Source organism: Mercenaria mercenaria, chromosome 13 (assembly GCF_021730395.1).
Source record: "Mercenaria mercenaria strain notata chromosome 13, MADL_Memer_1, whole genome shotgun sequence".
NCBI lineage: Eukaryota > Metazoa > Mollusca > Bivalvia > Venerida > Veneridae > Mercenaria > Mercenaria mercenaria.
The window spans coordinates 56,879,380-56,901,278 of NC_069373.1; the positions used below are offsets into that span (position 1 = coordinate 56,879,380).

General features: G+C 34.4%; 1 protein-coding gene across 2 annotated transcripts in view; it reads right to left on the reverse strand.

The window, feature by feature from the left end:
* Positions 1 to 9,075, reverse strand: part of LOC123528811 (protein CFAP20DC-like) — a 41,921-nt gene extending 32,846 nt beyond the window's left edge. For both annotated transcript variants that reach the window (XM_045308819.2, XM_053521913.1), the window contains exons 1-5: positions 8,835 to 9,075; positions 6,495 to 6,575; positions 5,288 to 5,381; positions 4,238 to 4,310; positions 55 to 169 (exon numbers count right to left, since the gene is read on the reverse strand). In XM_045308819.2, coding sequence (XP_045164754.2) covers positions 55 to 169; positions 4,238 to 4,310; positions 5,288 to 5,381; positions 6,495 to 6,575; positions 8,835 to 8,855 — 384 coding nt within the window. In that variant the 5' untranslated portion in view covers positions 8,856 to 9,075. The remainder of the gene's footprint in view (positions 1 to 54; positions 170 to 4,237; positions 4,311 to 5,287; positions 5,382 to 6,494; positions 6,576 to 8,834) is intronic.
* Between the last annotated feature and the right edge of the window lie 12,824 nt (positions 9,076 to 21,899).

The window sequence follows — 21,899 nt, forward strand, 5'->3', positions numbered from 1 at the left end:
AAATTTCTATTTAATATTCATGTTAATTTCAGTCCATTTTTTGCCATATCTTACCATTCCTACTTTGACAATTTTGAGTGGAACTTTAGCATGTAAAGGTGTTATATGTATATCTTTCTGGGCAGTGGACAGCATCAACCTTCTCTTACCATTCTTCATATCTGAAACTCTGTAACAGACTAAACCTATGTAAATAACATACAATATATACATAAAGGGCATATGGTATGGACATGAGTTATATGCAATATGTACATAAATAAGCAACAAAATGTGCATAAAAAACATACAACACATATATAAATAACATACAATATGAACACAAACAACAAGCAATTTATACATAAGTAACATAATATTATAATATGTATTCGATATAATGGTCATAAAAACATACAATACATACATAAACTAGAGCTATCACTAAAGGTGATGAATGTACCCCCCGCATGCACTGACACAGTACATTGCAATTTGACGCACACAAGATTGCATAATTATGTGGACTGTATGTATATAGACTGTATGTATACAGTATAGTAACAAAAAACAAAGTCCCATAACTATGCAGAATATTTATCTAAAAGAATGTAACATGCACCATGCACAACTAGGGTTGGTACTGATCACTTGTGTGAAGTTTCATTAAATTGTGTGCAAGGGTTTGGTAGATTTGGCACGCACAAGATTGCATATGCAGACTGTATGTACATAGTATGTTAACAAGCAAATTCGATGAATTGGTATCCCCCGCCGAAAGGGTTTGTGGTGAGGAATGGCAAAAAGATATATCCGGCAAAAAGTGAAAGGATGTTAATAAGAAGCAAATAATTTCATTAGTCAAAATCAATTTAACAGAAAACAAATGTTTAATTAAAGAGTACATAATAAATGTATGATACTTTGATCCTGACTAAAGAATTTATTTTGAATGGGATATGCTTACTGTAATAAGCTTAGCTTTTAAAATTAAATGCAGTTAATTGAAATGTGAGCTTGAAGTTTAACTGGAACGAAATATTGTCTTCGAGTGGTTTGGCACCAGGTGTTGCTGTTTAACATGTACATTTGAACTTAAAAGGACAGTTGTCTTTAAGAGAACACAGGTAAGATATCTTGAACATGGCTGAGGGCAAGGTTTGTGCAGTCACAACTTAACATGTTGAAGGTTTGAACATTTAAAAAAAAAAAAAAAAGGAATGGAAATATATATATGTATATATATATAGATATATGTATATATTTATTTTTTAGGGGGTGGGGGTGTAGGGGAATGGGAGAGGAAACAAAATTTCACATGTTGATTATAAATATTGATTGAAAATTAAACATGAAAAAAAAAAAGGTAAAAGGGTGAAGTTGGTGGGGGGGGGGGCAGAGGATGCATGATCAGTGGTCATTCTCATCCATCAGAGGTCCGTCAAAATCCTGAGACGAACCTCTGATTTATTTCCATCGTTTACTTGGTGAGCATGCGCACTCGTAATTACTATCGTGAGTGGTTTCAGCCAATCATTGTTCGCCATTATTTGAAACTCCGAATCGAAACTTCAAAAAATATGTAAACCAGATACTTGCTTACGATGGATAAAGGCTGTATTCCATGATTGCGATAAATAAAGATTTATTCCTGTAATTCAACGTTAAGAGATTTACATCAAGAAATAATATTCGTCGTAAATGGACATCGTATTCCCTCGATAATATGGAAAGGACGCGGTCACGCTTTTCACGGACGATTTTGATTGGTTCGCTACGATTTGTTGCGAAACGACGCTGATTGGCTGAAACGTTTTACCTGTAATGTAACCAAACCATAAATATCGGCGAAATGTGCCAGAGGTTCATCCGGCGAACCACGGTAAACCTCTGGTATGCGAGAATGGATCAGTGTTGGGCATGACTGGGTGGAGAAGTGAGGTGGGGGAATGGTACAACTTGGAAGGTTTGAAAAAAATCTAAAATAAGAAATTTTTTTTTGGGGGGGGGGGGGGGGGAGAGGGGGGTTGGGAGGGGGAGGGGGTGGGGGTGTGACCAAGGCAAGTGGGTAACCAGGTGTGGGTGCGCAACTTCACATGTTTATAATAAATGTTCACATAAAAGAATGAAAGAAATTTAATGAAATTCTGCCAAATGGTAAGTTTGTTATGTACAAATATGTGGATTTTTAGACAATTAAAGGGCAATAACTCTGAAGTTACAAAAGAAATCCGTCCAAAACTGTCTGTGCACAACCACATTATAGTGCTCTAAATTCTGTTAAAGTTTCATAGTTCTAGGTCAAATATATCAAAAGTTACGATGCAGAAATTGCCATATCTATAGGTCTAGAACCCTATATAGTTAACACTAGAAACTTCTAAGGGACATAACTCTGGTGTTACTTGGGCAATCTGTCTGAAACTTGATGGGCCCCATAACCTCATAGTGGTGAACATGTATATGAAGTTTGTTTGAAAAAAATCTAAAATAAGGAATTTTTTTTTTTTTTTTTTTTTTTTTGTGTGTGTGGGGGGGGGGGGGGGGTGTCGGGGGGAGGTGTGTGATCAAAGTAAGGGGGTGACCAGGTGTGGGTACACAACTTCACATGTTTACAATAAATGTTCATGGAAAAGAATGAAAGAAATTTAATGAAATTCTACCAAATGGTAAGTTTGTTATGTACAAACATGTGGATTTTCATACAATTAAAGGGCAATAACTCTTAATTTACAAAATAAATCCGAATGAAATTGTGTGTACACAACCACATTATGGTGATCTAAATTCTGTTTAAGTTTCATAGTTCTAAGTCAAATATATCAAAAGTTATGATGCAGAAATTGCCATATTTATAGTACCCTATATAGTTAATACTAAAAACTTCTAAGGGCCATAACTCTGGTGTTACTTGGGCAATCTAACTGAAACTTGATGGGCCGCAAGAACTCATAGTGGTGAACATGTATATGAAGTTTTAAATAAATATTCCCAACCATTTCCTAGATATGGCTCCGGACGGAAGGACGGACGGAAAGACGGACAGACGGACGGACAACGCCAAAACTATATCCCTCCGACTTTCGTCGGGGGATAACAAGAAACAAAGTCCAATAACTCTGCAATTTTTGTCGCTGAAAGAACCAAACATGCCCCATGCACAACTACTGTTGTTACTGATCACTTGTGTGAAGTTTCATTAAATTGTGTCAAGGGGATGAGGAGAGATGGTGCGCACAAGATTGTGTCTATTTATATAGTATAGTAACAAAAAAACAAAGTCCCATAACTCTGCAATTTTTTTTCTAAAAGAACCTAACATGCCCCATGCACAACTACTGTTGGTACTGATCACTTGTGTGAAGTTTCATTAAATTGTGTCCAGGGGATGAGGAGAGATGGTGCGCACAAGATTGTGTCTATGTATATAGTATAGTAACAAAAAAACAAAGTCCCATAACTCTGCAAATGATTTTTCTAAAAGAACCTACATGTAACATGCCCCATGCACAACTACTGTTGGTACTGATCACTTGTGTGAAGTTTCATTAAATTCTGTCAAGGGGATAAGGAGAGATGGTGCGCACAGGATTGCGTCTACGGACAGACAGACAACCTGAAACCAGTATACCCCCCCTAACAACTTTGTTGTCGGGGGGTACAATAACATACAATATGTATTAGACAAGATAGTCATAAAAACATACAACACATACATAAATGTATGTACATGAATATATGTCACTTTACACATAAAATAACAGTGAATAACATGTACTTAAATAACATACAGTATGTATATAAATTACATACAGTAAGTTATTTATGAGCGATACAGATGGACATTTCTACCATTCCTTTAATGATCTATCAGGAAACAGAATGCAAATATTTTCTTGGAAAGTAATTAGTTCACTCATATTAACCCTTATCATGCTGGACAATGATTCTGCCTTTGCAACCAGCGCAGATCAAGATCAGCCTGCACATCTGTAGGCCACAGTGTTCTTTAGTTATTGAGGGGAAACCATTCTAAGTCTCAAATTCACTATGACCTTGACCTCTGACCTACCAACCCTCTGCTCAACAGGGGTCATTTATTGACCATAGAAGGCAATCATCCTATGAAGTTTAATCAATGTAACAGCAAGCATTCTCTACTTATTTTTCGAAAACCAAATGGTCTACCGACTGACAGATGGACAATGAACAAAGTAGTATACCCGCTCTTCTTCTAAAGTGTCATAATAAGCATTACCCAAGCTCCATACTGAAGTCTGCTCCCTTCTTTAAAGCAACTTGTACAATCAAATAGCGCTGTACTAGATGCACTGAAACAAATAAAAATCAATTTTATAAAAGCGAATTAACTTATACCCATTACAGTTCATTTATAGCTTGACATTTTTTACAAAACCAACCAAAAACAGCAAATGGATAACAAGTTGATTTTATTACTTACAAACCAATGTACAGAGTAAAGCTAATGAAGCAGGCTGTATCTGCATGTGAGCAGTTTTTTAAGTAAGCCTTCCTCCGCTTGCCCTTAAGGTAAAAAACATGTCAGGCATGTCAAACTGTGTGGAAGGTTGTCCTTTTGGCAACCATAAATATCAGGTAATCCAGTTTCTTTGATAAAATATTTAAATAGATGATAGTTATTATATAATACTTCTTCAATGCTGGATATCAAGAAAAGTATTAAACAGTCAGGGCCTCAGGGGTGTAACTGTTTCAAGTTATCACAATTTATAACCCATTTGAGTTATTGCTTAAACCTTCATAACTTGTTTCAGTTATCATAAAATATTACAAAGCACTCCTGTGCCAATTCCTCATTATGAATGAAACTAATGCAATTATTTCCTGAATCCTTGACCTTTTATCTTTCCAGCTATGCAGTAAATTATTTTACGCAAGGCTGAGAAAGTTTTACGCAAAAGTTTTAAAGCTATAAAACTCTTAATATCCCATTATGCTTATCAGGTCATGCTCAGACTAAAAGAGAATTTGATTAACCACAGTTTGCTACTAATTTCACTTTAAAGGTCACTTTGTGAGAACAGCAAAAATACTTTTTTGGAATAACTTACCTGAGTTAACTATATTTTATAACTAATACAGGTTATAAAATGCTTGAAAAAGTAACTGAGATAGGTTACATAACTTAAAACAGTTACACCCCTGACTGTTAAAATGAAATTAAACAACTTGTAAAAGTTATCTGGGCAAACTGAAGTACACTGTAAGTGTGGACAAGGTACATGTACATTGTAATACCGGTAAGGGAGAGGTTAAAGCTCCTTACTTGACATTCTAGGATCTTTAGGAATCTGTATCTTTGTTGTTGCAGTTGAACCTTCCAAGCTGTACGAAAAACTTTTGATCTCCTTGTCGTAATTCTGCATAAAATAATATAAAATCTAAGCGGATAAAACATTCCTACCATTAAAGTTATTATGCGAGTGTCATTGTGCTAAAAAACAAAGTTAGGGTTTGCCGACCAGTATGGATCCAAATCATCCTGCACATCTATGCAGTCTGCAGTGTATCCATACTGTTCACTTATCAGTTGCACACAAGTGTTGAAATTGATAAACAAACAGTAAAGATGTGGAATAAACAAACAGTATGAATGTGGGGATAAACATGAAACAGTACATAATAATGTGGGGATAAACAAACAGTATAGATGTGGGGATAAACAAACAGTATGGATGTGGGGATAAACGAACAGTATGGGAATAAACAGAGTATGAATGTGGGGATAAACACAGTATAGATGTTGGGATAAACACAGTATAGATGTGGGGATAAGCAGAAAGTATAAATGTGGGGATAAACAAACAATATAGATGTGGGGATAAACAAACAGTATGGATGTGGGGATAAACAAACAGTATGGAAGTGGGGATAAACAAACAGTATAGACGTGGGGATAAACAAACAGTACGGATGTGGGGATAAACAAACAGTATAGATGTGAGATAAACAAACAGTATGGATGTGGGGATAAACAAACAGTATAGATGTGAGGATAAATAAACAGTATAGATGTGGTGATAAACAAACAGTATGGAGTCTGGATGTGTACTTATCTGGATTCTTGCTGGTCACACTGCCCTAATGCTGTTTTTTTTTCACAGCGACGCTCATTTATAAGCAATTTATTATAAATGAACACAGGAAAATAAAACTGTTTTAACAATTGTAACTTCAGTGCAGAAAGTACATAACTGGTTTGCACCGACATGAGAAACAGTTAACTGGTTTTTGCACCAAACAAAAGGTATGTAAATTTTATAACCAGCTTAACAAGTAACTTGATATCATTATTTTTCTTTGGTTAAAATTTCCACTTAATTTCTACCCTTCTTTAAAGAAAACTGTTGCCCAAATACAAAGCTATTGTAAATATTTCAATTTAACAGGTTTCAGAATTTGTTTTTATCAGATAAACCTATAAGTTTAAATGATTCTATTAAGCAAATTTGCTAATTTAGCATATATCACACCTTTGATATTTGTCCAGTCATTTTCCATTGTGATGTTGTGTCTTTCTGTTGTGGTGAGAACACCTCAAAGTAAGGTCCACCCTGAAAAAAATAAAATGTCCACATGGAGAATCAATACTTTTTTATGGCAGTAAATGTTGATAACACAAAAAAAGGATAAATTTGAAAACAGATGCAAATACACTTTTTGCTTGAAACCAGGAAACATATTAAACACAAGAAAATAATCGCTAACTTTAATATTTGGAACATGTAAGTCATAATAGAAAATCATAACAAATTAAAAGTTTGTCGATTTCTACTTGCAGCACATGTGGCTGGCATATGACAGATCGTTTGTTTATTCTTAAACCAGCAAGAATTTTTTCTTGCCGTTCACATGACCAGCGTATCCCGGGTTTGGTGAAACGAATTGTCCCATTAGCTCTTCGGTAAATTGGTGAAGTATGATAATCATGGCTTTAATAAGTATGTTACTGGTACTGATGATAAACCCGAACAGAAAATGAGGTTTTTTACCTGTAACTTTTTTATTTCTGCAGATTGAAATCAATGGTCTGTATCAAAATAAAGCTTAACCTTTGCTGAAAACTTTACATAATTCAAATTTATATTTAGTAAGCAAACTCACACAAAGTGAGGGCCTGAAAGGGGTATGTAAAAAGGGGACTTTATGAACGTTGACTGATGATAAATTCGAACCCTTTGTCATTTACAAAATTTTCTTGGTATTATTATATTGAAACTTTCCCCAAAAAGCTGCAACAGTTATTCCTGATCAAGTAATGAAAAGTTAACAAATGTCAGGCCTTCATGTTTCAACAGTGAGCATGCACAAAAAAACACCCTCTTCCCCAGTAATTTTGGATAAATATTTTTTATACAAATTTATGTAAGTCATTTATTTGTGTTCAATTTCATAAATAACCGATTGCAATTGAATATTTCCAAGGTGTTCGACTTTATCATCTGTCCGGGTTTATCATCAGCTCCAGTATCACCAGGAAGGTCTAATACGGGGAGTAGAAACTCCGTATAAATCAATACATTTATCTGTATTATGCTGTCGTCCATACCTGTAAATATCGACCAGTCGTTAGCGATCGATATTTTGTTTTCGCCACTATTGATTAGCGTGTAATTAGCATATTACCTCGTGTTAATCATGGAGCTATAACACTTATTGTTCAAAGGGTTTACCAGTCACATGTTAAGTGGCGATAATTAGATAATCAGAGATTGATCTAAAGGGATTCTGAAGCAAAAACAGCATGCGACTGCATGTGGTGATATGCTTAATTATTATGAATTAACTCGAGCTCACTTCCCTGAAGAAATATTTTACCACGTAACTTCAAACCTTTATCAAAGGGCCGATTTTTGTTGGATTTGAATAAAAAAAATGGAAAATAACAGAAAGCTGATATTTTTCTTAATCTTGTAGAGCCATAATTATAATTATTGTTTATAATGTCAGATTTCTACATACAGAAACAAACATTCTTCTTGAACGTAGGGAATGTTTCAAACGAAATTGTTGTTTAAACTCCAAAAATTAGTTTAATAAATTTAATCTTAAAACTGATGTGTGAAAAATACAATGTATTTAAATTAAAATAACAATATTTTTTTAAAAAAAGGCCGACAACAAAGTTACATAGTATTCCAAACTTTTAGATAAAACTGCAGAAAATCATTTAGGTTTAACACGTATTTAAATGGTGAAGAACAGAGCAATATCATAAACAAATATTTTCAGGCAACAGTTTACGGTTTTGACTTGCTATTTTCATTAAAATATGTCCTATTTTTTTTGTTCTAAATACTCTGAATCAACAAGGCAAATATCATGTAAAAACGACATCTTTCTCTCTGGGTAAGACAAGTCTAGATTTAGCCATTTTCACAGGACGAAAAGTAACATTAATGTAGATATTTTCCATTTAAAAACAGATGCAGGCAATAATTTCATGGCAGAACTTTTGTTTTCAACAAAAAATTCAACAAATGCTTTCCCAGATTTTCACTGAAAGGACGAGTTAAACTGTAAGGTGTAAGTGTTTGAGTAATGGCAGAATAACCTACGGCATACACTTCGATTGGACGACAGCATAAGATAAGATAAATGCCGGTTTCCAGTCCCCGTATCAGTTGTTCCAGGTATCACTAAATTTAAACATTTTAAAATGAATAGTTTCTCGCAAATTTTCCATTCTTTTCAAAAGACTTTTGATAAATTGTGAACAGTAAATTTGATTTCCTTGAGCTGGTTTTGAGGCTTTGTCTTAATTCATATTATTATGCATATGCTTAGACTGTCAGTACTGTCATGATACGTACCTGATACTTATCTTTAAACATCTTCAATCAGAAGAAAAAGCTTCAGGAGTTGTAAAGTTTGTGCAACTGTCAAACTCCGAGAACTTCAGGATTAATCACTACTCTCGCAATGTCATTACGAGCACTTTCAGTGTTCTATAATTTCTGTGAAAGTCAGAAAGAAATAAACCTCTCATAACGCAAAATAAATTAAAATTTCATGTCCAAAACAAAAAAATTTGCTTTAGTCAGCCATATTTGTTTATTCGAGACGGGTTACTTACACAAACCCAAAGATTAACAAAAAGCGGAAAGTATGGGTTATTAATAAAACCCGGACCGGCCCGGCCCAAACCGCGGAAATAGCCGATTCCGATTGTACGGAAACCACCGGAAGCTTACGGACGGAAGGCTAATATAATTACGAATGATATCGTGTCGATATCAATTTACATATTTAGAATTTAGTAAAAAAACACTGAACTTTATGATGCCCGCGAGGAACTTCTTTGATGAATGGGTTAAAACTGCGTGTTCTTTCTGGTTGCAAAAACGTCTTAATATAATTTGTAAACTTGTACACAGGAAGTCGTTACACATAGCTTTGTTTTGACGAGCCTTCTAATTAGTTCCCGAAAATTTCTATCGTTATCATTATATACTATTTTATAATCACGTTTTGTCCAAAAAGTTGTTATATTTCGAAGAAAGGAATTCCTCTCGGGCCTCAAAGAGTTTTTGTTTCACCTGTGCATCCCCAAAGCCTAAATAATTCTTTGTGTCCGGTAACATGCCTAAAAAATAGGCAGGTTTTTTATACTTTTTTGTTCAATGAGACTTTACGGAAATTATTTTTATTTAAAAAAAATGAATACGAATAATTTCTTATATTTTTAAAGAATAGAATGAGCAGTTTTTAAAAACTTTTTAATAAAAAGTTTTTAAAAAATCTCAAATACCATTAAACATTTAGGGTCATGTAAAAAAAATTAGGATAGGTCTGGAAACCGATTACGCACGAAGAATGCAGCGTTGAATATTGAAAAGTTTTACACACGGTACCCCATATTTTTAAAATATTCCTGTATAAATATATAGAAACAAATACTGAGATAGGTTTGTTCACGCAGTATTCTGAGTATCTCTTGAACTTAGTCGACTGAATTGACGTACGATGAAAGTCACAAATTGAATATATTGTGGCACATTGCAGTTTGTGGCATAGCCTTTGCACTTTCGATAATCGATTTCATATTCGGCAGGTTGCTATGATGTTTTAACATCTTTTTTATTTTTTTTTTTTCAAGTTTGCAAGTAATCTCTGAATAAACTGGCTTACTTAAGTTATATTCAAATCATTTCAAAACTATATAGAGTAGAATCGAGATACAAATTTTGTGACTCATTTATAGGATCTATTTTATCATACTCTTCAGAGGTATGGGGCTATACGAAATCTAAGGAAATTGAACGTATTCACATGAAATTTTGCAAACGAATTTTAAATGTTAGAACCAGTACATGTAATGCAAGTATATATGGCGAGTTGGGACGATATCCGCTATATATAAACAGATATGTTAGAATAATCAAATATTGGTGTAAATTAATAACTACAGACAATATAATACTGCAATCTATTTATGAGCTAAATGTGTCTGATTGTCAAAAAGGCCTGAATAATTGGGTGACGAATGTTAAGAATATGTTAGATATGTATGGTCTAACAGAATATTTTACTAACTGGAATAGAATAGACTCTAAACTATTTCCAGAAATGTTTAAACGTAGAGTTATGGATAATTATATACAGGTGTGGCACGGATCTGTAGAAAATAGTTTAGTCTTAGATTTGTATAAACATTGTAAAAAGACGATAGCATATGAATATTATCTTGATGTAATGCCCAAAAGTCTTAGATTCAATATTACAAGAATCAGAGTATCCGCACACGCTCTTAGAATCCAAACCGGTAGATATGGCCAAAACAGAATACCACGCAACGAAAGATACTGTTTATGTTGTAGAACATTAGATATTGAAGACGAATATCATTTCATCTTAATATGCCAGTGTTATAATGATATAAGAAAGAAATATCTTAAGAAATATTACTACAATAGACCATCAATGATGAAATTTATTGAATTGATTACTACAAATAAAAGGAATGTTTTAAACAATTTAGCTAAATATATTAAAGAATCCATTGAAATAAGAAATACTATTATTAATGCTAATGGTTAATTGTAGCTTTGTGCCTAATATAATATGAAGTTCCAATTATATCACAGATGTTACGGTAAAGCCTTTGCCGATTCGTCAACCATGGGGAACCTACACCTACGGTGGACACCGGCGTGGGGTAGGGGGCACTCATGTGATGCTCACTGGGCACCACAGGGTGTGCTGCCATGAGGATGGTCTAAATGTGACCCTCTCCTGGCGGCTTGACACCTCGGCATATGGCGGTGCCTACGGTTCGTTACATACACTTTTCTCAATTCATTTGTCAATTTTGCATTTTGACCAATATTGTTATTCATGATTGATATAACCTTTGGGCAATATACTTTGCTTTGTACTCTCAAATGTATACGGTTAACCTGTAATATATATTTGGGTACAGGCTACAATTGATTAGAACCAGTGTTAAGATACCTTTTATGATGTCGGTTGTATTATTCATCCTCAACACCATGTTAACTTACACTTTCACACGTGATACCATGTTTAATTGTATATTATATATATGTATATGATGATGTACTATGTACAAGTCAAAATAAAATGTATGTTCTGTTCTGTTCTGTTCTGTCTCGTAAACCGGAGGTCGCGGGGTCGAATCCTGTCAGCGGATTTTGACCGTGACTCCAACAGTCCCTTCTTTCGGTGCGAGCACTGGTTAGTTTCCAGGAAGCAGTCATCGAGTGTATTTCACATTAGTTGGTGAACCAGAGCTCGGCGCGAAAAAGAAATATTTTAAATGGGAATAAAATTACCATTTAACTGCACTCAATATACAGAACGATTCACACTGTTTCGTGAAAAAAGACCAAGTAAAAACTTGTTAAGGTTCGTTTGGATATTTACCAATGCTCTACACTTTCAGATTATGCATTTAGATACTTCAAGATTAAACTTCAATGGTTAGACATATCTTGCAAAACTTTGCAATTTATTTAGGTTGATTTGATATATTATTGTAAACAGAATGCCTTTTCAGTCAGTTTGCTAACTAGTGCTCGGCATGTTTGATACATAACAACTGAAGAATCGTTTGAGCCCGCTAATCATAATTTACAAATAAGTCTGGAAAAAGCAAAATAAAACTTTGAATGGATGTTGTTTCTTCAAATCTCACAAATTTCTCCATTAAGATTTTTTTTTTGTAAGTTTATCAATATCACAATGTACTGCAGACGATTTACTCTAACATTGCTTACTTTACTATGGTCACGTGACCACACCGGAAGTGAACTGTACTTGGATCTATATTGAGCAGCTTTAATGCTGTCGCATTCTGAGACCCTACGTTTTGTGAGGTTTTCATTGGTAGAACCAAACCTATTGTAATTATGCAAATTAAACTGTTGCTCTTTTTTTTTTGTATACAGAGTAATTGTACGATAGTTTGCAGTTTTTTACGAAAGATCTGAGTGTAATTAATTCTCCAGCTAAAATGGTTTGTTAAACTGTCCATGTGTGGCTAAATCCATAAAGCATCTCAGAAAAGTTTTAACCTTACAAATTTTTTCAACTTTACGGTAAAGAAAGTGTAATGAGCGGGATTTTCCAAAAACAAGTTGCATCCTTCATAACTTGTTTAAATAATAGTAAAAGTTGATCTTCACCCGATATTACATTGTATTGAAAAGTTAAAATTTGTACTCCTTACGCAAATCGCGTCCAAATCGCGTCGTGAAATCACATTTTAGCTCAACCCTAAATATATATAGTTGTGACGTTTCTGTTTTTACGGAGAATAATTTATTTTTTGGGTTGTCCATTATATCCAAAAAGTAATTATGTTTCATTTGGTATAACAGGTCCATTGAAACTTATATGTTTTCAAATGGAATGACGAAGTAGTGTGTTCTTTTTTTCACAAATACAATTATGATAAAAAAAAAATGAATTGTAATATGAGCGAAAAATACACAGGGGTCTCCTTCTTCGTTTTCGCTGTATTGTCTCAATTTTCTCCTACCCTATTTTCACGCGCAGCTATTGCACACTCAATTTTTACATACAAACGCTTGTATCTAAGGGAAAAATAAGTTAATCACCAAAAAAAAAGTTTACAACAGCATAAATTTCATTTTAATTATATTCTTTTTTTGTTAGCCACTTTCGATTTCTTTCCGATCTTTATTGTTACGCGTGTATACCTGAATACATGTTACACACAAAAGCGGCGTAATGAAAAACATTATATAGTACTTCTTATTAAACATTTTACTGGTCGTTCGCCACTTAGTATGTAGCTTTTATTTTCTGAAAATGTTCCTGAAATGTTTTTGAATGAAATAAAATTATAAAATGACTATCAGGTTCATTTTCATGCTGCGGTGCTAGGAAAATTTTGATTGTGCATATCAAAGTCCCGACCAACTTAAAAGTCAGAATTAGCCGGGAAGAATTTTTCCTGTTGTGGCCTTTTAGGATTTTAAGCCCATTTTCGTCAACATTTTATTATACATTTACATTTAAAATACTAAACTCTTTCTCTACATTAACTTACAATTGTCGCATTGAAAAATATTAGTCACAGATAGAGTTATTTCGAGGGATCACTCTCTCATGAATACATTATTTATTTTATTATACCGAAAAATTAATGAAATGATTTATTTAACATTAAAAAAGTTATTACTTACCAAATAATGAAGACAGAATTAAGGAGACTTTACTAGTAAGCACTTAGAAATTGTCGCGACTTTGCTGTATAAAAATACTTTTTGATAGGTATAGTCTTGAGGTTACATAACGCTGTATTTATGGGCATACTTCAACAAAATCAGCAGCAGTAACATTCGAAAAACGGCTATAACTACGAAACATATAATGAGAGCACTCATTTTCTTAGTAGTTAGTAGTTAGTTAATTTCCAATCTGATGGTGATAGTTTCAATTTAATATTTGATGTAAAATTGTTTCCATTTTTGCATGTAGAACAAAGCATTCAAAAGCAGAAAAGGAAAATAGGCCGGGTTCACACATGTATGAACACAAGATAAAGTAATTTAATCCTATGTATAAATAAGCGCATCGTCTTTTAATCAGTACGAAAGTATCGATCTCTCATAGGGAGACATGAAAATGTAATATCACATGCGCAGAAAAACAAAATAGCGTTGTTGCGCATGTGATATGAAATTATTGTTTTTATCATTAAATCTATATTTATAGTCCTTTCCATTGTTCTAGATGTAGTCACATGTTCAACGATAAAAAGTCGTATTTTCTCGAAGGCGGAGCCAAACACACATATTGACTTCCAGCTGTGACGTCCACATGTTAACATTGTGTGAATAGTTGTATAAGCATAGCATAAGCATAGTTCGTAGTCCGACCAGACCGGGTTTTTTTTTTAAATTCTGTGTTAAAAAGATATGCTAGTATTATTTCAAATATAAAAGAAAGAGAAATCAAAAATTAAATAATCTAAAAACAAAAATAACGTTAGCAGTAAATTGTTAAAACACGAAAATTCATTGCTATCACTACCCTCCCATTTATCCATATTAGATATTTACCTTTTTTTTTTTTATTGTTTTGTTTTAAACAGACTGAGCGGGCATGTTTCTACAACTTACTGTAACTCCGGGTATCATCTCCATACATATCACCCGGTTTTGTTTAAAGCTAAATCATATGATTTATCATTTGAGTAACATTTTATGATATTTTTTTTCCAGTTTTCTTGTATTTCAGGAACAAAGACCTGTGTTTGTTTTCTTTTTGTTGTTTTTTTTTCGATTGTTTATTTTCCCGCTTTTCTACTAATTATAATTAGTTTATTATCTTAACTCTTCTGCTATATAAGTAAAGTTATATCTGAAAATTATATTTTGTTAAGCATATTTTTTTTTCCATTCTAGTCCAAACAAAATATCCGCCATTTAGTTTAATCTAACATTAATTTGACAGCCAGGGACGGACCGATTTCTAATGTTTTTTTTAGCTTTTAATATAATTTATTAGTTTATTTAGTTTTATATTCAAATTTGAATACTTCAACAACCTGAAACAAATGGCAAGTATGAAAACAGCGCATAGCTTCAAAGTTCATCTATTTTCGAGATACGCAAAAGGAGTATAATAATAATTTCATAAACTTACATTTCTAGTTAATTTTCGCGAAATGTGTACTTATCAATGCAAATCTTTGACAACCTTAATTAATATAAGAGTGTTTATATTCATATGTTCCCTAAGGCAAGATATTTTCATTAAATTAATACTTAATATGCTAAAACGCTATCTTGGTCGGGCAACCAAATTTTATAAATACTTCCAGTGCACGGTATAGACCCCTTCGCCGTACTTCACAACCTCGTGTCACATCGTTAGGTGTGAAATAACGGCGTACCATTAACTAGCCTGTCCAGTTCTGTTGAAAGTATCCTGCAAACTGCTATCTCGTGTCTGTCCGGTACACAAAATGACACATCGACTGCCGAACGTATTACTTCTTTGATTGAGTGTGATTCAAATATCTTGTTATTTTAGGTCTTTGCTTATGTTAAGTGCACTACTTCATCAAACATACGTATCATCAATATTAAATACTTTGCTTCTACTTTTGTAATAATGAAATAAAATACACATAAATTTGCCTTGATTAAGATGACGGTATCACCATTCGTAATTATATTAGCCTTCCGTCCGTAAGTTTCCGGTGGTTTCCGTACAATCGGAATCGGCTATTTCCGTGGTTTGGGCCGGGCCGGGCCGGTCCGGGTTTTATTAATAACCGAAAGTATGCGATATAGTGGACGCAATGGCCGAGAGGTCTAAGACGCTTTCCTACGGAGGTGAAGGCCCCGGGTTCGATTCCTGGCTACTCCCATTGCGGTGTGTCCTTGGGCATGGTTGTCTCAGCGACCCAGCTGTAAATGGGTACCAGCAAATTGCTGGGGGTAAGGTATAATTGGTTTTAACTGTTCTTAAAATAGGGTCGCTCAAAAGCTCTACAGAGCTTATGTTCATTGTTTCACAAACCGACGGTAAATAAAATTCACCCTTACCTACCTGTACCATCCATTATTTCTGACATGAATGACTGCTGTTGTTGGTAGTGATATATGTATAAGTCGGTCAATAGCTATTCATAGCTAATATGTTGATTTGTTGTGCCATACCGACAATAAATAAATAAAATTTGCATTTGTATTTTGTATTTGTAGTGATGGTCACAGATGGCGGCGGAACGGACTCCGAGAATTTATTTCCAAGTTAAATAAAGGATATATACATGAATGTTTGTTGGTGTTTTTTTTTTTTACAATTTCTGACATGGAGTTCAACCCTAGTAACTGTCAGGTCTTACATGTTTCTATACACCTGTAACTTTCGAATATAGATCTACACTCCATGGAGGAACCTTAAAATCAGTAACAAAGCCAGCTAGCACTATATAAAAGACTATAAATAGCATGGTTAACATTGTGCAGCACCGCGCAATACGGTGCAATAATGACTACTTCACGTATTCCGGTGTTTCCAAAATGTAATTGAATTTAGTTTGGAGGTCCCGTGGACACCGTAGAAATGATACCAGACTGTTTATATTTTAAAAGATTTACAATAACTTAGTCGATACACAATTTCTCCATTATCTCCAATCTCCTGTTAGGATTACCCGTCTTGTGCTCTCTTATGATTCATGTTAACACGGGTTATTTCAAATTCTTTTTACCCCTCATGTTACAATTACCACTGGGATGGTCTGCCCCATGACATTGCTGTCATGTCTACAAGGGACTCTTTCAAGCGGTCTGTCTCAGACTTGAACAGTTATAGGTCAGCAGCGCAGAGCATGTTTTAACACCTTTAACTTTCTCTCACTTTTACCTCATTTTACCCAAAACATGTTATATATCTGCTTTTATTTCATACTCTCTATCTACTTGGAGCATTAATATTCCCGTTCATTAATCATGACACGCACTCCTATTATGATAATAACTGACGGTCGGACATACGGACGGGCTGACCGACCGATTGATATATATTAAAAACCATAAAAAGTAAATTAATGTTTAGTTCATTATAATTAGAAAAAGGAGGGGTCAATTTACGTAAGATCTATATATTCAAACATAGTATACATTCTCAATAATTCAAACATAGCATACATTCTCAATAATACACTTCGAGGAATTTTGGCATGAGCGAGGTGGGGGTACAACTTTGCGTGTTGATAAATATTCATGGAAGGTTTAAGGTAAAAAAAGAAGAAATGAAGAAAACAAAGGTGGGTGGGGGCTTGGGAGGGGAAGGGGTGCGACCAGGGCGGTGGGGTGACCGGGTGTGGGTACACAACTTCACATGTTGATAATAAATGTTCTTGGAAAAAATGAAAGAAGTTTAATGAAATTCTACCAGTTGGTTAGTTTGTTATATGGATTTTTAAACAATTAAATGGCAATAACTCTGAAGTTACTAATGAGATCCTGACAAATTTTGTGTGCACTACCACATTATGGTGATCTAATTTTGATTTAAGTTTCATAGTTCTAGGTCAAATATGTCACAAGTTACGAAGCAGAAACTACCATATTTATAGTATCCTATATAGTTAACACCAGAAACTACCAAGGGCAATAACTTTGGTGTTACTCGGGCAATCTGACTGAAACTTGACGTGCCGCATTTCCCTATAGTGGTGAACATGTACATAAAGTTTTATTTAAATATTCCAGACCAGTTCATAGATATGGCTCCGGGCGGACGGACAAGACAGAAAAACGAACGGAAGGACGGACAACGCCAAAACTATATCCTCTGCCTCCGACGGGGGAAAATTAAAAAAAAACAGTAGAAAGAGTAAATGGAAGTGAGGTCATTAGAGACGAGGTTAAACGTGTTAACTATAAAAACATCGCGACGTGAATACGTACGTCAACTTCTGACGTAACATCTAAAATACGTCACAACGTCAGTGTTGCCACGGCAAAGCTGACGTTCCGCAGTTATGTATTTTGCAGAGGCGTGAATATGAATTTTACGGGAGAAAACCTGTTACCGTTCATTTGAAAGGAATTAATTACACAAAAATCACCGTTAGTCGAACACGAAAGTCGCAAAACAGGGTAAGTAACATGTTTGGCTGAATATTTACTTAAGTAAATAATGTTATTGATTTAATTTGTTGATTCAATGACGAACGGACACAGATATTCGAGGTATTTTGTTATGATTCTACGAGATTGTAAAGTAAACCCTGGGAGGGAAAATACCAAAGTTCTAACTTGGACTCGAACCCCGGACCTCGTGATCCGTAGGCAGACACTCTAACCAACATCACTACAAGTGTATAAGATATATGGAATTTCTCTAACTGCGAATAGCCTATTTCAGTCTACATTATTCGCGCAAATGATAGACTGAAATTGTAACCAAAAGTTATTTTCTTTAAATGCTTCTTGTTCAAAGAAAAGTGAAATAAATATTTGTTTTCTTGTTGTTTACAAATATCATAGAATTTATGTTATATTAGTACAGAGTAATTTACTTTTTGTCAGCATATTTTTGTTACCCACATGCGTTCAATCTGTTATATTTATTATATTGTCTGTAGTTACTGTTATGTAACCTTGACAAAATAAAGAAATATTGTATTGTATTGTATTGTATTGTATTGTATTGTATTGTATTGTATTGTATTTGTATTTGTATTTGTATTTGTATCTGTATCGGTATCGGTATCGGTATCGGTATCGGTATCGTATTGGTTCTTGTTCAAGAAAAGGTGATAAGAAATTGAACATAAGGATAGTCGATCAGAAGTAGATAAGACATAAATAAAAGTTGTCCTCTACAACAAGTTTCTATTAGGCCTAAAAAAATCTTTGTTTCCGGTAACATGCTAAAAAAAATAGGGTAGGTAGGTCGGATTTTTTTTTTTTTTTTTTGGAATTGTTTTTAACATCACTGGCCATGTTCACAGCATAAAAAGTGCAGTTTTGCAACTTTTTGTTCAAAAGTTGAAAAAAATATTCTCCAAGGCCATAAAAACATTTAGGGTCGGGCCAAACATTTAGGGTAGGTCGGGATACCGGAAACAAACATTTTTTACGCCTTATAAATCTGTATTCTTATTATTATTGTTATTAATAATAATGTTTCAACAAAAGTAAATTACACTCATGTTCTAAAAACTTATGTAGTAGTCAGGACTTTTATAGATTTGATGGCTTTTTATTAAATGCATCGAAAACGAATATGTAATGGGAACTAAATTATTTGTTCAATGTGTATGTATTTGAAGTTGTTACTAAAACAAATTGTTAGCAATTGTATTACATTAATTTTTATCAATTATTTGCACCGGCGATTACATTTTAGCGGAAATTCATTATTAATGCAGCTTTGTAAAATTATTATTACAAATTAACTCCAAAGCTACATAAAGATTTAAAAAAAACTTGCCTCTTAAATATCCCGATATTTATCAAAGGGAAAGAGAATTCAAAATTCAAAATTTTATTCAAATAATAAAAAAAAAAAAATCAGCTTTTCAAAAACATGTAATTTCAAATTAAAGGGTGTTACTCTATATAACTGCCCTCATTGTTTCTTAAATAGATTTCTTACAGTTAAAATGCCATAAAATGCTGCTTCAATGTGATCGACATTTCGCAGCTTTCTGGAAATGCATTGAACACACACAAACTGAAAGCCGATCTGTAATGTTCAGTTTACCACAACATCGACGTATAAGGAGAATCTTTATAAAGTCCACCACAGTTTACTGACAACAATCTGAACAAGAGCTGTCCCGTGACAGCAAGCTTGATTGTTCGGAAGTTTTACAGTAAAATGGATTTTCTATAAAAGAATAGGTGTATTGACCAAATTTATGTTAGAGTTATGGGCTTGATGTTGTGATCTCATTCAAATGCACCCAACATTAGTGTGAAGTTTCAACAAAGTATCTGCTTTATTTTTTTAAATATAAATTGCCATGCAAAACTTTAACCAGTATTTTTCAAGTCCAAACTGGAGTATAACTTCGCCAAAATACAATTCAGATTTATGGGGCCTGTACTTTTCACCGTGTTTTATCCACCTCTGTAACTTGTATAAAGTTTCAGTTCAATGTCTGCATTGAGTTTGGGGAGAGCAATTTGTATGCAAAACTTCAACTTAGACTTTCAGTGCAGTAGTTCCCCTAATTCGAATAGTCCAGCTAAAATTGCATTTTGACTTCATTCAGAAATTTATAATGTTAATCAACGTACTAATGCAAATTATGGAAGACTGGTGCGCCATGCTGGTTGCCAAATGCTCAAGTGCCAAATGTCAAATGCTTAATACAAAATAATTAAAGCCTCATTAAGTTTATGATAAATGCAAAATTCAGAGTGGCACATTATTTTAACCTTATGACTTAATGGTCTGTATCTCTGTATATGAAAAGCTTATTTGAAGACAAACCGTGTTTTATCAGTCTTATATACTGTACAGAAACAGCGTGCTCTACCAGTCATCTAAACATATGATAACAATACTTTAAAAGAAGAGTACTCGAGGGTTCAACGCAATAAGGGCGTATCTACATATAATAACTATATGTTGATACGCCCTTATTGCGTTGAACCCTCGAACTGTGCCACGGTCAGATACCCACTTTACATTTTATTTGTCTATTGTATAATTTGTTCTTCATAATGCACTGTTTGTATTAACCCCATACTTACAATATCCCTATATACCTCCCATATATCCATTCATCTGTAAATGTCATTTGAGCCGTGCCATGAGAAAACCAACATAGTGGGTGTGCGACCAGCATGGATCCAGACCAGCCTGCGCATCCGCGCAGTCTGGTCAGGCTCCATGCTGTTCGCTTTTAAAGCCTATTGGAATTGGAGAAACTGTTAGGGAACAGCATGGATCCTGACCAGACTGCGCGGATGCGCAGGCTGGTCTGGATCCATGCTGGTCACAAAGCCACTATGTTGGTTTTCTCATGGCACGGCTCATTTTCATTATGGTTTATTTGACTTTCTCGCACCCCAGTGTCTTGCACGCGCACTTGAATAAATGGAATATTGCGGCTCCTCGCTTACGGAACGAGTGCTCTACCGACTGACAACCAACTAACTGATAGATATTCTAACCCTAACGCGGCAAAGTTCGAACCGCGGCTTACTTCCCAACAAATTGGAGATTCGTCCTCGGAGTCCGAAGTTACACCGTTAGCGTAAAAATCCAAAGAGTATTTCACGGAAAGTGTCCAAAGAGTTTTCAATTGAAAGACCTGAACAAAATACTCTTTGGATTTTTAAGGCGACCCGAACATATACTGACTAAAGCTTAGGGCTAGGTTAACCTAGATTTTTAAGGCGACCAAGTTACACACTATTGCAAGCGCCGTCTGACTGGCCAAGCAAGCATGCCACGGCGCCAAATATCCAGTATGAGAAAAATGTGCAGTCAGTCCGGACCTCGAACTTCGTTATAAGGCAAATGCTCTACCGACTGAGCTAACCGGCTGCCTGACACATAAACTTCCCTAACGTGACTAAGTCCTATTGAAAGCCGGTGCGCCATGCTAATTGCGAAAAATTAAATGCTAAAATGCGCAAAATGCTATTTGCCAAATGCATACTGTCAAATATTGATTGTCAAATGGCAATTCTAAAATGATAAATGGTAATTATTAAACAATATATGATATGCTTCTTGCTAAATGTTTATTCAAATAAAGAGCTAAATATATCAGTGGATGAATGCATCCTTTCAAAGCCATTGACCTCCATTTAACACTTTAATTCAAATTTAAGAAGGATACCCGTTTTACAATTTCGCGAATAGTAAACTTCGCGAACATACTCAAAATTTCAGATTCG